Genomic DNA, 19,559 nt, shown 5'->3' on the forward strand with positions numbered 1-19,559 from the left:
TTAAGAGTTCGCATGCCACAACTAAAGAGCTTGCCTGCTGCAACTAAGACCCAGGAAAAAACAGGAGGAAAAACAATTTTTTTATGTGCTCTTATAAAACTCTCAGATTGGAAACTGTGAGTTTTCATTGCTCTTTATATCAAATACAAAGGCAAAAATTACTATGTTTGATAATACCCAATGTTTTTTGTGGCAAAAGACATTCTTACACTTTCAGTGGGAATACAAAATAGTGCATACTTTTCAGAGGGTAATTTGATAACTATCAAAATTAAAATGTAATTATCCAGTAACCCACACATTGTACTTTTAGGAATTTATCCTAAGATACACTTGCACAAGTATGGTAAGATATGTATGAAGAGGTTTGTTACAGCATCACTTATAATAGTGAAAAAAATGGAAACGAGTTAAAATATTAATTTTTAAATACCATATTTTTAAAAAGCTGACCAAAGTATAGTTACCATCTCTTTCTCGTTCACTCTCAGGCCTTGCTCGGGGTCCAGTATCTGACCAATCACCACGAAGTCTCAAACGCTTAACTGGAGGCTGCCGTAACTAAAAGATGAGGAGAAAACTCATTTGCTCAATTCTTAAAGCACACTGTAAGTCTAATAGATTCTTTCCATCTTCTTACTTTCTTTATTGAGATGCTAATCAAACTATGAAAGATAGCCATAAATATCCATTGATGTTGACAGCCTATACTTATTATCTTCAACCTAAAGTTTGAATGCAACTTTAAAATCATGTAAATGTGATATCTAATCCTACCTGTATCACTTTCCAACTGACAAGAGGAAAGTTATCTAACTACATTGAGCCTAAGTTTTCTATTATGATGATAAATATAGTCTAGGTAAAGTACCTAAATACCTAACTGGCAATAGAAGTAATCATTATTTTATTATTATTATTGACAATTTGCTCTCTGGTTCTCCCCCAGCACCTATTCCAACCCTGCATTACTCACCTCAGTGTCTCTACTCTACCTTGTTGCTCTCATTCTCAACTATTAACTTTTCCTCCTACTTCAGAGAAAATAAAGTCAGTTCTATAGAAATGACATCAATTTCCTCAGCTGCATTCTACAATTTACCTATATCTACTTCTTAATTCCTTCCAATCTTTCTCAGGAGATGGATCACTTGTTTTGTTTAAGCTTAATCTCTATCTGTGCTTTTTATTTCATTCCTTGAACAATTATTCTCTCTATACTTACATTCGTCTCTTCTCTCTTGGTTCTTCCTCACAATATGCTAAAGGTTCTTATCATTTTTAATAAACAAAACACTTCAATTTCATATTTCTATCCAGCTACACTCTTTTCTCATGCTTTCTGAAGCTTTACTGTCAAGCCTCTTTTAAAAAGTCTATATTCCGGGGGGTGGGATCACCTGGGAGACTGGGATTCACATATATACACTAATATGTATAAAATAGATAACTAATGAGAACCTGCTCTACAGCACACGGAACTCTACTTCATTGTACAGTAGAAACTAACACAACATTGTAAAACAACTATACCCCAATTTTAAAAAATAAGTCTATATTCATTCTATTTTTATCTACCACTCCTCTCTCAATTCACTGAAGTCAATCTTACGTTCCCATTTTTCCACTGAATTCATTCTCACCAATATCACCAGTGAATGATCAACGACTAAGTTCACTGATCAATGATAAAATGATGAAAACTCAATTTGCAATTCAAATGGCACCTTTCAGAGATTATTTTATTTGATGTCTATGGCATCTGACACTCCTAATCACTCCCTTTAACAGTTACATTTTAACATCTTTTTATTGAGATATAATTCACATACCATAATATTTACCCTTTTAAAGTAGACAAATCAGTGGTGTATATTCACAAAGCTATGCAACTACTTGTATCACACTAATCCAGAACATTTTCATCACCTTAAAGAGAAACCCTATACCCATCAGCAATCATTTCCCACTTTTCCCTCTACTCACGTCCTGGCAACTACTAATCTACTTTCTGTCTCTATGGATATGCTTATTCTGGACACTTCATGTAAATGTAATAACATAATATGTGGCCTTTTGTGTATGACTTCTTTCGCTTAGCATAATATTTTTCAAGGTTCATCCACGTTGCAGCATATACCAGTATTTCATTGTTTCTTATGGCTCAATAATATTCCACTTTTTGAATATACCACATTTTGTATATTCATTCACCAGTTGATGAACATTGAGTTCTTTCCACTTTTTGGCTACTGTGACTAATGCTGCTATGAACATATGGGCAAGTTTTTACGGGGACATGTTTTCAATTTTCTTGGGTATATATCTAGGAGTGGAATTGCCGAATCATATGATAACTTCTATATTTAACTTTTGAGGAACTGACAAACTGTTTTCCAACGCACCTGCACCATTTTATACTCCTACCAGCAATGTATGAGGGCTCCAATTTCTCCACATTTTCATCAACAATTGTCATTGACTTTTTTATTTTAGCCAACCTAGTAAGTGTGAAGTGGTGCCTCACTGTGGTTTTGATTAGTGATGTTGAACATCTCTTTATGTGCTTAATGGTCATTTGTATACCTTCTTTGGAGAAATGTCTTTTTATTGTTGAGTAGTAAGTGTTCTTTATATAACATATTCTGGATACTGGACTCTAAATCATAAACCAGATATATGATTTGCAAACATTTTCTCCCATCCTGTGGGTCACTCCCTTTTATTCTTTTCTAACATAACATTCATTGATTTTTTTTTTCTTTCACAATTAAGCAGGTTTTAATAGCAATCTGGTGACAGCTTAGCTGTAAATTTTCTACTTTCTCCTGGAAACCATACCAAGCAACAAGGAGAATGGGGAAAAAAAGTCCATCCTCAGCAAAGGAAACAGAAAAAAAAAAAAAGACCCCACAAATTCCATGTTATGTGTAAGTATGGTTAAAAGCAACTGAGAATAACAAAATCTGCAGAGGAAGTCACAAGTGTGACAAAGAATAATCAGAAGATTAGAGGATGCCTAGTGTGGCAGTTGTCTAAAATCTCAGACAAATAATCATTTCCAGAAAGAGACAGCCTCACCCTGTATATATAAATTGTACTTAGAATTAAGAGCTCTGTTCCATGGTTACGAGAGAGAAATTTTTATATTATACAGGCAAAGAACTGATGTTATAACCTCAGCAACTATTTCTGGAACAAGATCTTCAAGTTAAAAACAGTCCTAAGTTTGATTTTTTGAGATATGCGAAATAACCTACTCAAGAATCCTGAAAATGATACAGCATTCACTCAATCAGTCATTCAATAAAAATTTTTTTAGCACCTTTCATGTGTCAGGTACTACTCTAGGTATTGGGGAAAGATCAATGTACAAAACATACAAAAATTCCCAATGTCACAGAGTTTACAGAATACATGAAATTAAAAAGTAAAATATACAGAGAAAGTGGTAAGTGTTACAGAAAAAATAAAGTATCAATAGAAAAGGGTGATAGGTAGTACCAGATAATTAAGGGTTACAATTTTAAATAATGTGGTAAGGTAGGATCTAACGGAGAAGGGAACATAGGAAAAGCCCTATAAGAAGTAAAGGAAGAAGAAATCCAGCTATCTAGAGGAGATCATTTCAGGCAAAATAAATGCAAAAGCCATAAGGTAGCTTAGCCTGTCTGAGTAACCAAGTAAGCAGATGTAGCTAGAGCAGAGTAAACAAAGGAGAGAGCAGTAGAAGTAACAAGAACCAGATGATATAAGATCTTGAAGCCACTGTAAGGACCTCAGTTTTGTTCTGAATGAGGTGGGGAGCCATTTGGAGTGTGGATCAGAACAGTGGCATGATTTGACTTATATTTTAAAGGATTACTTTGACTACCGTGTAGCTAACTAAAGGATTGGAGGGGGTGGGTATGAAAGCAGGGACCTGGTAAGAAAGCTACCATAATAATCTAGGAGCAGAGATGCTGATGACTTGGATCAGAGTATTGATAGTAGAGTGGGAAGCAGTATTACAGATTTTGGATACAGGTTTCCCCTACTATCTGAAAGCAGAATGTTCCTATGAAAACTTTCATAAGTCGAAATGGAGTAAAATGAAGAAGCAATTACCTTAGGACACATCTTGCTAATGGATGCACAAAATAAACTGAGATAAAGCACAGATGCTCACAGACACAATTCAATGCTACGACAGCTTGATGCTGAGATAGAGACACAATTCAAAGCTACGGCAGCTTGATGCTGAGATAAGACACAATTCAATGCTGTGGCAGTTTGATGCTGAGATGCCGAGTGTAGTTCACTGGGAAGGAGCTTGGTGGTGCCACTTGCTGCTCAGGGTGCACACTGTAAACAAACGCCAAATGCCATTTTTGCTTTTCACCTTTTTTTTGTAAAAGCGAAAATCCTCTTTGGATTTTTTAGTTAGTGAAAGCAGGTACTAAACAGGTCTTTAGTAAAAGCAAAGTGATATAAAAGCAAACATTCAAAAAGCAGGGCATACATGCAATACTTTTAGGGATAAATTATGGGGACCAGGAGAAAATGAGAGATTGGATTCAACAAAGCAGTCCAATAATGTGCTAGGTAGGTGGGGAAAATGTCAAAAAGATATGAGAGAAAAACGAAAAGAAAGAAAAGACAATAAAAAGGAAAAAGGAATACCAAAATAAAGGAAAATGAGAAGTGGAAAAAATTTGAATAAGACAACAGAATATGCTAAATAAAGACGGGGAACAGAAATTCCCTGGCAGTCCAGTGGTTAGAACTCTGAGCTTTCACTGCCAGGGGCCTGGGTTCAATCCCTGGTCGGGGAACTAAGAGCCAGCAAGCCGAGAGGCGTGGACAAAACAAAAAGGGGCGGGGGGTGAAAGACAAATTATTAGAGGACAAAGGAAATAATATAGGAAATAAAAAGAGACTCCTACAAGTTAAGAAAATATAAAAATATGAAAACATAAGAAAAAAATCATTTATTAAACTTTTATTCATACTTTAAAACCCTGCTCAAGTGTTTCTTACGTTCCCAATCAAAAACAATTATTCCTTCTTTTGGTCTACTTATATAGAACATAATTCTTACATACAATTCTATTATTTTAAGTTTCACACATTTATTTATAAACTTTATTCCTTTATAAATTTATTTATTTATTTGTAAACTCCTGAATGAGAGATCATGTCTTTGTTACAGTCATCCTTGATTTTCTAAAGTTTAGTACAGTATGTAGTATAGTAGCCACCCAGTAAATATTTGGTGAGCTGAAATGAGTTTGAACATTACTGTCAAGGACTTAGCATAAAACACTGAAAGAAAAGATGGCAAGATTAAGAGGAGGACAGGTTATTAATTTCTTTTTCTATACAGACCTGTGAATTATTTCATTTATTACAATAAGCATAATTTATTTTTTTAATTTTAATTCATTTTCAGAATTATTTTTCTTAATTTAGTTAATTCAACAAAGAATACTGAGAAAAACATGTTCAAAAAAACCAACTGTTCATAATTAAGCCTCTTTCACTCTGATTATATAAACATCTTTAGGCTAAGTATTCTATGGGATAAAAGCTAGTTGGCTCACTTAAAATGTTTCTGCATTTCCAACTCTTTCGTTCTGTAACAGTCACAAAGTATGACTGTAACTTTACTGAAGCGCATTATCTCAAGAGGAAATTACATAGCAACAACAAAATGACACAGCAGATTTCACATTTTCAATCAGACCAATAAACTCAAAAATTGTTTCATTAGCTATCATACCCTCTTCTTCACCAATTTCCTAATTCACTTAAACACACTGCCAAATTTAAAATCCCAAAAACACATTTATAAAGTAATCTTGATTTTTTTCTAATTTTATAGCCCTCTCAACCTGCAACTATAAGAACTGGATTTAGTTTTGCATCTCATAAGAATTACAAAATTGTTATTGTTCTTTAGTACCTTTAAAATGTATTCATTAAGAAGAGTTGGACCAATACCTAAAAGTCACTGATAATTAATAAAAAGCAATGGTTAATTTCAAAAGACATTTATAATCCAAAGAACAGAGTGATTAAACACAGGACACTGTAGGGACCTCCCTGGTGGCGCAGTGGATAAGACTGCACTCCCAATGCAGGGGGCCTGGGTTTGATCCCTGGTCAACTAGATCCCACATGCATGCTGCAACTAAGAGTTCGCATGCCACAACTAAGGAGCCTGTCTGCCTCAACTAAGGAGCCCGCGAGCCACAACTAAGGAGCCCACGTGCCGCAATTAAGGAGCCCTGGAGGCGCAACTAAGACCCGGTGTGACCAAATTAAAAAAAAAAAACAAAAAAAAACACCATAGGACATTGTAAAATAAAAAAGCCAAAGTGAAAAACGTGGTGAAAGAAGGTTAAAGCAAACATTTTTCTACTGCTGTGTACTGTCAAGGATATATTATTTCTGGTTTTTGTTGTTCATAAATAAGAAAAATGAGTTAGTATTTTAGAGTCATTTTAGGAAAAGTAGTTCTTTCATCACCTAGTTTCCAATACATAATATATATCTATATTTATATCTAGAAATTGATAAAGAAGAGGGTATCTACAGATATAGATATATAGAGATGTATATAATGTAATGTATAAACTTCTAAAAGACTAAATGTTTATATTCATGCACCAATAGGAGTTTCACCTATTACCATTCACTATTTATATGAGGACAGCAATCCCCTCCTCTCCCGATTCTGTGTATGTGTTGTGTTTTGTGTGTATGTACAGACACTTTAACTTACCTTTTTCTCACTCATTCACATGGGTCAATGTTTTACAAAATGTACCTAGAGATAATATTACATGTCACTAATTCATAACTGTGAAAGAGGCAGAATCAGGAGAAGACAGGAAGGACTGCTATCAACATATGAATAGTAAACACTGTTGCATGAATATAAACATTTAGTCTCTTGGAAGTTTATACATCACATTTATTTATTATTTTAATTGCCTCTTCTGCAACTGTCAGAACTGTTCATCTTTCTTGCCTGCTTCTGTGCATCCATAAACTTGGAAAAACATTTTGCTATTAAATATTTTCTCTTTAAAAATACTTTACAATACTTTCGCCTAGGGCCTTATCCTTATTTATCACTCCCATTCTTTCATGCATGTTTTCATGTCTTTGCTCCTTAGACTGTAAATGCCGTGAAAATTAACTCTATTTTTTGAAGCCCTTCAGGCCCTAGGAGTTACTGAATTAATGCTCCAGGAGTTAGTGAATTAATGTTTTCTGAATTCAATGAAGAACATGGTTTTGAGTAAACTTACCTCTTCTCTTCTCTCTTCTGCAGAAGGAGTTTTAAGTTCTCGTGCTGTATCATCTTTGGGGTCAAAAAGATATATGTAATCTGAAGAGTAACTAACAAGAATCTCTTGACCATCTTCACTGTAACACAGAGATGTCACCCTGCAGGACTTGTTATTAAGATGGGAAGGGATAAAACGGGCAACCATTCCAGTAGTTCCTCGACCTGCATAATTCCCTAAATAAGAAAAAAGGAATTGTTTAAAATTCAGAATATTTTTCAAGAAAAACACCTGAAAAACTCTTAATCTGAATTATGAGATATGTGATTTAACGTAGCAATATAAATCCAAGCTGTCTGTCATATTCTATTTCTAGAAAACTCTTTAATCAACAGTCAAATTTTGTAACAAAATAAAAATGAATATAGTATAAAGGTTACATATCTTCCAAAAAGAATTCACGATTTTCTAGAATTCCAGATTACATCAATGTTTTATTGGAATATGAGTTATTTAATCAATTTTATATTGTGATTACAGTCACACTAAAACATCTCTTAAAAATTCCCCAAATTAAGATAATATAATTTTTATAATATAAATCGGAAAGCTGATATTTACTAGCATACTAGATTAAACAGTACAGTATCTTTTTAATACGATTTACGTTTTACTTTATGTCATTAAAAGATTTTTGATTGCCATGAAATTCTCCTCTTATAAGATAACAGAGTGGGAATACCACTCTAATTCGAATTAATTTTGGTGGTCGTCAACATAATGCAATACGATAGGGAGAGGTACAACTGGCACTTTGTGCTCTGCAGGCCCAGGAATGCTAAATTCTAAGAATCCCACAAAGCTGTATTATCCTGCCCTGCCCAAAATTTCAATCATGTCCCATCTGTTGAGAAATGATAACTGAGCCTACAGTTCCATATATTACTACTGTTCCCCCTAAACATGCATGTCCAAATAGACAAGACTCCTCAATCACAGTTCAAGAAAAGAAAGAAGATCCCATCTGGTTTTCCCATTTCAGTAATCTATGTCCATTTTCACTGGACATAAACTGACATTGAGATCAACATTGTTAATTTCTGGTCCAAGTCAACTTTTATTTTTAATGCCATAAAATATGTGAATATATATATAAATGTGTACATATGTATGTATATTTGGGGGGTGTGTGTGTGTGTGTGTGAGAGAGAGAGAGAGAGAGAGAGAGAAAGAGTGTGCAATCTTGACCTTCCTTGACAGAAAATGCTAATGGAAGTTAGCTTTGAGGTGAATATTTCAGAAGTGGTTTGATCCCAAAGCAGATGAGGAACAAATAGGAGTTTAAGGCAAGTTCAAATTCAGTACTGCAGCATCATTTACAGTACTTTAGCTAGGCTACTAAGTAGGCATAAATATGTTATACATTAATACACACCCAAGTCACTCTTCTTTCCTAACTTTCCTCTCCACCACGCTTACTATTATCCCCTTGATTGAAAAGATAGCAAAGAGAAATTAGGAAAGCCAAGTGTTGTGAGCTGAAGAGTGTCCCCTAAAAATTCATGTCCACCAAGAAACACAGAACGTGATCTCATTTAGAAATAGGGTCTTTGTAGATGTAATTATCAAGATGAAGTCATACTGGATTATGGTGGCCCTTAAATACAATGTAACTAGTGTCCTTATAAGAAGAGGGAAATGTAGGCACAGATACACATGAGAGAACAGCATGTAAATACGGAAGCAGAGATTGGACTGATACATTTAAAAGCCAAGGGATGCTAAGGATTGTCAGCAACCTCCAGAATCTAGGAGAGAAGCAGGCAATAGATTCTCCCCGAGAGCCTCCAGCAGAAAACCACCCTGCAACATCTTGATTTTAGACATTTAGCCTCCAGAAATGTGAGAGAATAAATTTCTGTTATTTTAAGCCACCCAGTTTATAGTAATTTGTTATGACAGACCCAGGAAGTTAATACATCAAGTGTTACAACTTTTTAAAGTGATAAACTGCAAAAGTATCACACTGATGGGTCATAAAAACTTGGTGAAATGCTATTTTTTATAATAACCCATAGTATTTAAATACATTCGATTTACTAAATTTTATGTCAAACTAATGAAATTTTAAAATTGCAATACGTCATAAAGATTTATCCTTTGGGTGATTCAGGAAGATTTACTCTGAGGAAGAAGAACCAAGTTGATTGTCTTATATGTCACATTCCTTTTATACCAACACAGGTTTTATCCCTTAAAATAAAAAAAAAAAAAAGATTTATCCTTTGGGGACTTCCCTGGTGGTGCAGTGGTTAAGAATCCACCTGGCAATGCAGGGGACATGGGTTCGAGTCCTAGTCCGGGAAGATCCCACGTGCGGCGGAGCAACTAAGCCTGTGCGCCACAACTACTGAGCCTGCGCTCTAGAGCCCACAAGCCACAACTACTGAAGCCCGCACACCTAGAGCCTGTGCTCCACAACAAGAGGAGCCACCGCAATGAGAAGTCCAGGCACCACAATGAAGAGTAGCCCCCGCTCACCGCAACTAGAGAAAGCCTGCACGCAGCAATGAAGACCCAATGCAGCCAAAAATAAATTTATATAAAAAAAAAGATTTATCCTTTGAACTGATAGGATCTCATATTTTCTCTAACATATGTCTTTTTACCTGTAGCTCTTGTACCCAGCATTCGCCGATCATATATTCGTACTGAGCTATCAGAACAACCAACAGCAAGATAATATGGTATTGGTGGACAAATAGCTACAGATGTGGCAGCACGTCGGCAGTTAATTAAAATATCCTACAAAAGATAAAAAAATACCAGTTACATAAGCTTTACAACAGATAATAGTCTATTTAAAACATTTTCCCTTCAATTAGAACAAGAAAATCTTTTTCAGAAATCCTAATTCAGTCAGTATGACAATGAGGGGGGAAAAAAAACAACAACATGCCTCCTAAATAGTCTCATACTCAGGAATAGAATGATCATCTTTAGAAATATTAAAAAACTCATACATTACCTATGTAATATGTCATTAAGTCATTAATGTCATTAGAAATGCCTGCTGTCATTGGTCCACTGGACAGTAAAGATGGAGGTATAATCAACCTTTGTCTATCATAAGTATAATCATTATTTTATACGGTACTCATGATATTTTAATTTTAATTATTGCTATTAAAATGTAACAAAAATATCATAACCTGATATTAAAATTTTATATTTTTGTTAACTTATAAAATCTTCCTCCTTACCAGTTCAAAAACAAAGTACATACATACATATATACAAACCATGTCAAAGACAGGCTTCACTATAATGTCACTACTTATCTCTATACAAGCATTAGAAAATATAAGAGCTATCACCCCAAAGATACAGCTTTAAGGTATTCTGTTAATTCTATACTATTTTGTCTACAACTCTAACTCCTCACTCTTCTCAGAATAGCCAAGTTTTTAAGTTACATTTATGCTAAGTTTTATGTATTTAATTATGGGCCTCAGAACATTATTCCTATTACATAGAATTTATTCACCAAATATTGTTCATAATTCTAAATTTTTAGGATTTAAGAATTACCCTAGTTACCAATTTTTCTTTATACTCTCTCTATTCCTTTTTACATATAAAGAAATCAAAAGTTTTATTGAGACACAATTTAACAATATTTCACTTATTAGCTTTGCTTTATTCTTTAGTTTTACAGAGTTTCCGATTATAAAAGCAAAATTAAATCCAACTACATTGTATACGAAAATACTGCTTAAAAGATTTTGACATAACAAATTTTAGGACCTATTATTTACTAAGAAACAGGTAAACCAAATGCCCCTAATAAACAACCTGCTATTTTAAACTTATTTCTGCCTTCAGTTCAACTTCCTAATTCTGTATGTGTATACATGTATACAATATAAAAACTGACAAAATTTTATTTCTATTTTTTTTCTTCTCTGTTTCAATGTATAAAATAATCTTTTCTCACCTAAAGCATGTTAACAACAGTAACTGGTTTAATTAGCAAACACTCAACCTGATTACTAGTAACTTTTTTTTTGTAACTATCAGTAAAAATGTATTTAGCAATACTTTCTTACTTCATTTACTACTCTAAAATGATCCGAGACAAAAGCTACTGTCTCTAAATAACATTTAGGCTTAGTTGCCTGGGGCCTTACACTGACTGATTTCTCAGGTCTTTTTCAAGTTTAAAATACTATTTTAAAAAATACAAAATTGATAGTGAAGCTCTATCTTTAGAGAAGTGAGCTAAATATGAATGAACATGTTGATAAAATGGTATCTGTCTAAAACAAAAGATAGCATATAAATAAATCTTGGTTTAAAGGACAAGGTAAAAATAAAAAGAAGGCACTAAACTTCTACATGCTTTTATCACTGCTATTGGTAAGCCAAAATTGCCTCCATAAATAAATGGAATATACTGATAAATACTTCAAATTTTTATAATGCTATGGTATATACTGAACAATTATATAAATTTTTATAAATATATTTGAACTGTACAATTTAAGTATACATTCCTTAACTTCGCTATTAACATTTTAATTAAGAAATTTTTTTGATTATAAAAATATACTTATTGAAAATTTTATAAAATAAAAAATTCTTAATTTATCCATAAGCTCATAACTCAGAGATAACTTACTACCCAATTTTAAGTATAATCTTAATTTTTTTCATCATTTGTACAAAAACTTGATTCTTACATCTTTGCAATCTTCTTTTGTGCAACTAGTTTTGATGCGTGTATCAAACCACCTAACAGTTCCATCTTCACCACAAGAGAGAAAAGTATACGGGTCATTAGGTACAGTCATAATCTGAAGATGAAAACAAAAGTACAGGTAATGTTAGTGAACATTTAAACAGATGACTTTGAAAAACATTACTGCTATATCATAAAATGATTATGGCAAAAGCAACTAAGAACCATTTATTTTAATTATTTATGACTTACCCATATCATAATGCAAAACAGTGCTATATATGTAGAAATATGCAAGAGGTAACTGTTGAATTAATGTGACTCATTACTTTGAAGTTTGACATTAATGTACCTTCAGACAGAAAGCTCTTTAAATTATAAACTCCTAACAACTTGACAAGAAAAATCCTACCCTTGGAAGCTTGTTCAAACTTTGAATAGCCAAATTTTTGTTTTCTGGATGTGAATTTACACTTGTATTAGAAACACATTGTAAAATTTTACTCTCTGATAATGTTTATAAAAACTATGTGATGCTGAATTAAGCATTTAAACTGACCTCTCAAAAATTTTTTGAGCGATGGTAATGGTTCTATAACAATGTAAAAGTACTAAGTGTCACGAACAGTACAGTTAAAAATGGTTTGAATGGCAAATGTTATATTAGGCGTATTTTACAAAAATTAAATTTTTTAAAGAAATGAAACATTTTAGATATTCCTGTATCCACTTCTGGTTTAGCAATAATACTGTAAGTTGAGGCCCTCTGTGAACCCTCCTGTCCAACATATTCCTCCCCTTCTCTGTCCTTAGAAGTAGAAACTGCCAAAATTGGGTATTTAGCATTCTCACATAGGTTTTTATGAACCCATAAACAATGGAAGGTATATTCCTATGTTTTAAAACTCGGTATACATGAAAAGGTGCTCAGATTCATTAGTGATCAACTAAACACAAATTATAATCCTAAGTAAATATCACTACACATCACCAGAATGACCAAAATGAAAGGGACTAGATTAATATCATGGCAATGAGGACATGGAGCAACAAGGGCTTTCACACATCGTTGATGGGGCTGTAAAATGGTACCATCACTTTGAAAAACCATGTGTCAGTATCTACTAAAGCTGGTCATATGCCTCTTCCATGACCCAGCAATTCCACTACAAATAAATGTATGCATAAAGGCACCTAAAGATGTGTACCAGAAAGTTCATAGCAGCACAATTCATATTAGCTAAATACTTGAAACAACCCAAATGGCCAGTAAGAGAATAAGAACAGAAATTGTGATTTACTCTTAAAATACTAAAGCAATAAAAATAAAGAAATACATTGTTCTCAAATTATGTAAAACCAGTGATTAAAAATAAGATTTCTTGCCAGAAATCAGTGGAGTAACATCTTTAAAGTAGTAAAAGAGAAAATAAAAACAACTGTCAAACTAGAATTCTATACCCACAGAAATATCTTTCTAAAACAAAAATAAACTAGACTTTTTCAGAAATAAGAAAGCTGAAAGATTATTCAGTAGCACAGAAGTCAGCAAAGGATGCCTCTTACATAACTATGACCCATTATTTTTGTAAATAAGAGTTTGAATGAAACTCAGCCACATCCAATCATTTACATATTATCCAAGTCTGCTTTCCTAACACAATGGCATATTTGAGTAGTTGTGACAAAGATTATATGGCACACAAAGCCTAAAATATTTACTATTTGGCATTTTACAGGATAATTTTCCAAACCTCTACATTAACAGACCAGCACAATATAAATACATCTTTTAAAATCCTTCATGTAAAAGGAAAATAATACCTGTCATAATCTGGATCTATGAAAAGGAATTTAAGATTGGAAATAATAAATATGTAAGTAAACATAATATAATTTTTACTTTGTTTTAAAATCTTTTTAAAGATAATTGACTATTAAAGGAAGAATATTAACAATGTATTAAGGAAACTATAAAACATATAAGAATAAAATGTAGGAAAAAAATACCCAAAATTCCAGGAGAAGAAAAATGAAAGTACAGTGTTATAAGATTCTTATACTATATTTGAAGTGGTACCATATTACTTGATGGTACACTGTGATAAAGTTTATGATGTATACTATAAACCCTAAAGCATACACTAAAACAACCACAACAAAAAAAGAGTTATAGCTAATAAATCAACAAAGGAGGTAAAGTGGAATCACAAAAATACTCAGTTCTTCCAAAAAACAGAAGGGGGAAAAATTGATGCAACAGGAACAGAGGGAAAACAAAGAGCAAGACACAAAATTTAAATTCAGCTACCTACATATCAATAATCACGTTAATTGTCAATGATATAAACAGCCCAATTAAATAAAAGGCAGATGTTGCTAGATTGGATAAAAAAGCAAAACCCAACTATAAATTGCCTATAAGAATCTAACTTTAAATATAAAGACAAAGATAGCTAGACTAAAAGTAAAAGGACAGAAGAAAGAGATACCACAATAACTCTAATAATGAGAAAGCTAGATTTGCTGTATAAATAGCAAATTTCAAAGCAAAGAGTATTAATGGGGATAAAGAGAGTCATTTTACAATGATAAATGGGTCAACCCATGAATAGAAACATCAAAATCCTGAATGTTTATGTACCTAAAAACAGATCTTTGAAATATATGAAGCAGTAATTGACAGAACTGAGTGGAGAAACAGACAGTCCAAAAATATTAGATTTCAACACATCTGTTTCAATAATTGATAGAACAAGTAATCAGAAAATCAGTAAGAATATAGAAGAACTGAACATGGTTATCAGCCACCTTGACATAACTGATATTTATGGAACACTCCACAAACAAAAGAATAAGCAGTTTTTAAAGTGCATAAGATAAATTTACCAATAGACTATGTTCTGGGACACAAAACCAGTCTCATTAAAATTAAAAGGATTCAAGTCATACAAAGTACATATTCTGACTGAGATGGATTTAACTAGAAAATAATCATTGTAAATCAGTCCATACAAAGACAGTTACACAAATGATTAAAATAGCTTCAACTGCAATTAAGCCCAAGCTGGAAAACAACTCAAATATTCAAATATTTCCAAATATTTGGAAACTAAATGACATGTTTCTCAATAAATGATGAATCAAAGAAGAAATCACAATGGAAACTAGAAAATATATTTACTAATTTACTAATAGAAGAGAAATGGAAGTTCAGCATATCAAAATTAGTGAAATTTACCTAAAGGAATACTCAGTGGAAATTTTATTTTACTAACTGCCTGTATTAGAAAGGATAAAGGTCTCAAATCAGTAACTTCAGCCTCTACTTTAAGAAACTAGAAGAAAGAGAGCAATGAAACTCACCATAGTAAACAGAAGAAAGGAAAAAATGGAGATCAAAAATAGAAAAAGAAAACAATAGAGAAAATCATGGAAACCAAAGTTCGTTCTTAGAGATGATCATTAAAATTGATGAAATCTCTACTCAGACTGCTAAGAATAATAAAGAGAGAGAGACAGAGAGAGAGAATACAAACTACCAATATCAAGAGTGACAGAGGTGACATCATTATAGATTCTACAGATGTTAAAAGGACAGTAAGGAAGTACTGTGAACAACTTACACCAAGAAATTCAGCAATATAGATGAAACAGGTTCCTTGAAAAGGATAAAATACCGAAGCTCATTAAAGCAGAAAGATATAACCTGAATCACCAAATATTCATTTTAAGAAATAAATATGCAGTTATAAACATCCTACAAAGAAAACTCTAGGACCAGATGGCTTTATTGGTGAATGCTCCCAAACATATAAGAAACAAATATTACCACTTCTACACAAAATCTTTCAGAAAATTGAAGAGGACAAACTTTCCAAGTTATTGCAATAGGGCAGCATTATGCTAACAACAAACCCAAAGATAGTGCAAGAAAACAAAGCTAAAGATCATCTCTCATGAACATGTCTGCAAAAAAAAAAGAAAAAGTCCCTAACAAAACGAATACAACAACACAGAAAGAGGATAATATATCAATATATGACCAGGTGAGGTTTATCTCTGGAATGTTAAATTGGTTTTAACATTTGAAAATTAAATGTAATTCACCATGTTAAGAAACTAAAAGATCCAATTAAAGATGTTTAAGAAAAAAAAAGATGTTTAAGAAAAAAAAAGAGTGGAATGCACATTGATCTCAAGTCCATGTGAAATGTTTTTCAAGATGGACTGTAGCTACACAGAGCAAAACAATTCTCAATAAATATTAAATGTTTAAAATCATAAAACTATCTTTTCTACTATAAAAAAAAGAAACTAAAAGAAAAGCAATACAATCCTTTCAAAAAATGAAAAAATGCAGAGAAAACACGTGACAAAATCCAATATCCAGTCCTGATAAGTGTAAGAATATGAACAGAAAGGAATTAACTCAACCTGCTAAAAAAGCATTATTGAAATATACCTACTGTCATATTTAATAGTGAAAGATCAAAGATCAAAACAAGGGAAGGATGTTTAGTCTTACCACTTTTATTCAATATTAGACTGAAAGTTCTAATAAGGGTGATAAGATAAGAAAAAGAAATAAAAGGAGTCCAGATGGGAAAAGAAGAAAAAGTGTCTCTATATTCACAGATGACATAATCATCTAAGGAGAAAATTCTATGTAATCTTTTTGTAAAAAGTTACTAGAGCTAATAAGTGAGTGTAGCAAAACTGCAGAATACAAGATCAATATATAAAAATCAACTGCATGTCAAAATACTAGCAACAAAACCATCAGAAATTGAAATTTTAAAGATAATACCATTTACAATAACATTAAAAAATATGAAATATTTAAGGGTGTCTTAAGACACACAAACTGAAAATTATAAAACATTGCCAAGTAAAATTAAAGTCCTAGATAAGGGAGATATACTGCAATCATGGATTGGAAGAGTTAATAATTGTTGTCAATTCTCCCTAAATTGATATATAGATTCAAATAAATCCCAGGAGGAATTTTGGTAAAAATTGACAATTATCAAATCCATGTGGAAATACAAAAGACCTAAAATACCTTAAACAATTTTGAAAAAGAAGGAGAAAGGACTTATACTACCTGGTTTCAAGAGTTAATATTAAGCTATAGTAATAAAGACAGTGTGGTACAAGCATAATCATAAATCACTGGAAGAGAAAAGATACTGACCAGAAATAGGTGAAAACAGATGTGGTCAAATGACTTATGATCATGATGCAAAAAAAGTTCAGTGGCGAAAAACAATGTTGGAAAACCAGATATCCATATGCAAAATAATGAACTTAAAGCAGTATCTCATACTTCATGAAAAAATTAACACAAAATGGATCATCGATCCAAATGCAAAACATAAAAGTATAAAACTTTTAGGAGAAAATCATTGTGACATTTGGTTAAACAAAGATTTTTAGACACAACATTGGTTCCCCTCCCAAAATAATAAATTTGATAAAATGGGCTTCTTTAAAATTAAAGAACTTCTTTTTGAAAGACACTGTAAAGAAAATGAAAAGACTAGCCATCAACTCAGAGAAAAAAATTGAGTCACATACCTGAAAAATACACAGAACATACTTTTAAAAACCCTCAAAACTCAACAATAAAAAATGAAACAATGGGCAAAAGATTAAACAGACAATTCATTGAAGAAACAGGAAAACATGGCTCAAACAAAGGAACAAAGTAAATCTCCAGAAACTGACCCTAATAAAAGGGAGATATATGAATTACCTAAAAAAGAATTGAAAGTAATGGTCATAAAGAAATTCAATGCACTACAAGAGCATACAAATAGCTAAACAAAATCAGGAAAACAATGCATAAACAAAACGAGAATATTACCAATGAGAAAGAAACCAGAAAAATGAGCGAAACAGAAATTATGGAGCTGAAAAATATAGTAACTAAATTTAAAAATTCACTAGAGGAGGATCAACAGCAGGCTCAATCAAGCAGAAAAAAGAATCAGCAAACTCAAAGATAAGCCATTTGAAATCATCTAGTCAGAGGAACAAAGAAAAGGAATGAAGTGAAAAAAAGCCTAAGGGACTTATAGGATATCACCAAGATGACCAATATTCCTGTTATAGGAGTTCCAGATGGAGAAAGGGGAGTGGGTAGAGAGCTTATCTGAAAAAAATAATGGCCAAAAACTTCCCAAATCTGAGAAAGAAAATGAACATCCAGATTCAAGAGACTCAGAGGACTCCAACTAGGATGGGCCCAAAGAGGCTCAAATCAAGACATACTACAAATAACTAGTCAAAAGTGAGTTAATCTTGAAAGCAGCAAGAGAAACGTGAATCATTACATACAAAGAAGCTCCCATTAGATCAGTGGATTTCTCAACAGGAACATTACCAGCCAGAGGGAAGTGGGATAATACATTCAAAGTGCTGAAAGAAAAAACCTGCAAACCAAGAATACTATATATCCACCAAAACTGTCCTTTAAAACTGAAGGAGAAATAAAGACCTTCCCAGATAAAGAAAAACTAAGAAAGGTTATCACCACAAAGACCTGCCTTACAAGAACTGCTAAAGGAAGTCCTTCAAGTTGAAACGAAAGAAGCTAGACAGCAACACACAGCATATAAAAATATAAAGATTGTGGTAAAGGTAAATATACAGACAAATACAAAAATCTGTAATACTGTAATGGTGGTGCATAAATCACTTTTGAGTATAGAATTTAAGAAATAAAAGGATTAAAAATTATTATAACACTACGTTAGTGAATACAAAATATAAAAAGACATAGTTTGTGACACTGAACAAAGTGGGGCAAGGATGTAAAGGAATAGAATTTTTGTATGTGATTATGTTGTTATCAGTTCAAGATAGATTGTTATAACTATGTTTTATGTAATCCTCATGGTAAACACAATGAAAAAAACCTATAAAAGATGCCAAAAGAAAACAAGAAAGGAATTAAAGCATGTCATTATGAAAGAAAAAAGAAAATCAATAAAACACAACGGAAAGCAGCAAGAGAGGAAAAGAGTGACCAAATATTTGCAGGACACACAGAAAAAAATTTTTTAATGGCAATAGTGAGCAGTTCCCTATAAGTAACCACTTTAAATGTAAATGGTACAGTACTAAGTGGGAAGTTTATAGTAATAAATACCTACATTAAAAAAGAAGAAACATCTCAAATCAACAACCTAACTTTACACCTCAAAGAACTAAAAAAAGAACAACAAATTAAAGCTAAAGTTAATAGACAAAGGAAATAATAAAGATTAGAGCAGATATAAAGGATATGAAAAATAGAAAAAAGTATCAATGAAATTAAGTTCTTCTCAAAAGGGTATCAAAAATCAACAAACCCTCACCTAGACTAACAAGAAAAAAAGCAAAATGACTCAGCAAAAATCAGAAATGAAAGAGGAGACATTACAACTCATACCACAGAAATAAAAAGGATCCTAAGAGACTACTATGAATACAACAACAGATGGAATGACCTAGAAGAAATGAATAAATTTTTAGAAATATACAACTTACCAAGA

The 19,559-nt window shown here is 32.5% G+C and overlaps 1 protein-coding gene across 4 annotated transcripts in view; it reads right to left on the reverse strand.

The window, feature by feature from the left end:
- DCAF6 (DDB1 and CUL4 associated factor 6) overlaps positions 1–19,559 on the reverse strand; it is a 166,001-nt gene that overhangs the window by 82,295 nt on the left and 64,147 nt on the right. For all 4 annotated transcript variants that reach the window (XM_061183138.1, XM_061183137.1, XM_061183136.1 and 1 more), the window contains 4 exons: positions 12,020–12,133; positions 9,947–10,082; positions 7,299–7,513; positions 468–561 (listed from right to left, as the gene is read on the reverse strand). In XM_061183138.1, the coding sequence (XP_061039121.1) occupies positions 468–561; positions 7,299–7,513; positions 9,947–10,082; positions 12,020–12,133 (559 nt within the window). The remainder of the gene's footprint in view (positions 1–467; positions 562–7,298; positions 7,514–9,946; positions 10,083–12,019; positions 12,134–19,559) is intronic.

The sequence above is a fragment of the Eubalaena glacialis genome, chromosome 3 (genome assembly GCF_028564815.1).
Source record: "Eubalaena glacialis isolate mEubGla1 chromosome 3, mEubGla1.1.hap2.+ XY, whole genome shotgun sequence".
In the NCBI taxonomy this organism is placed as follows: domain Eukaryota; kingdom Metazoa; phylum Chordata; class Mammalia; order Artiodactyla; family Balaenidae; genus Eubalaena; species Eubalaena glacialis.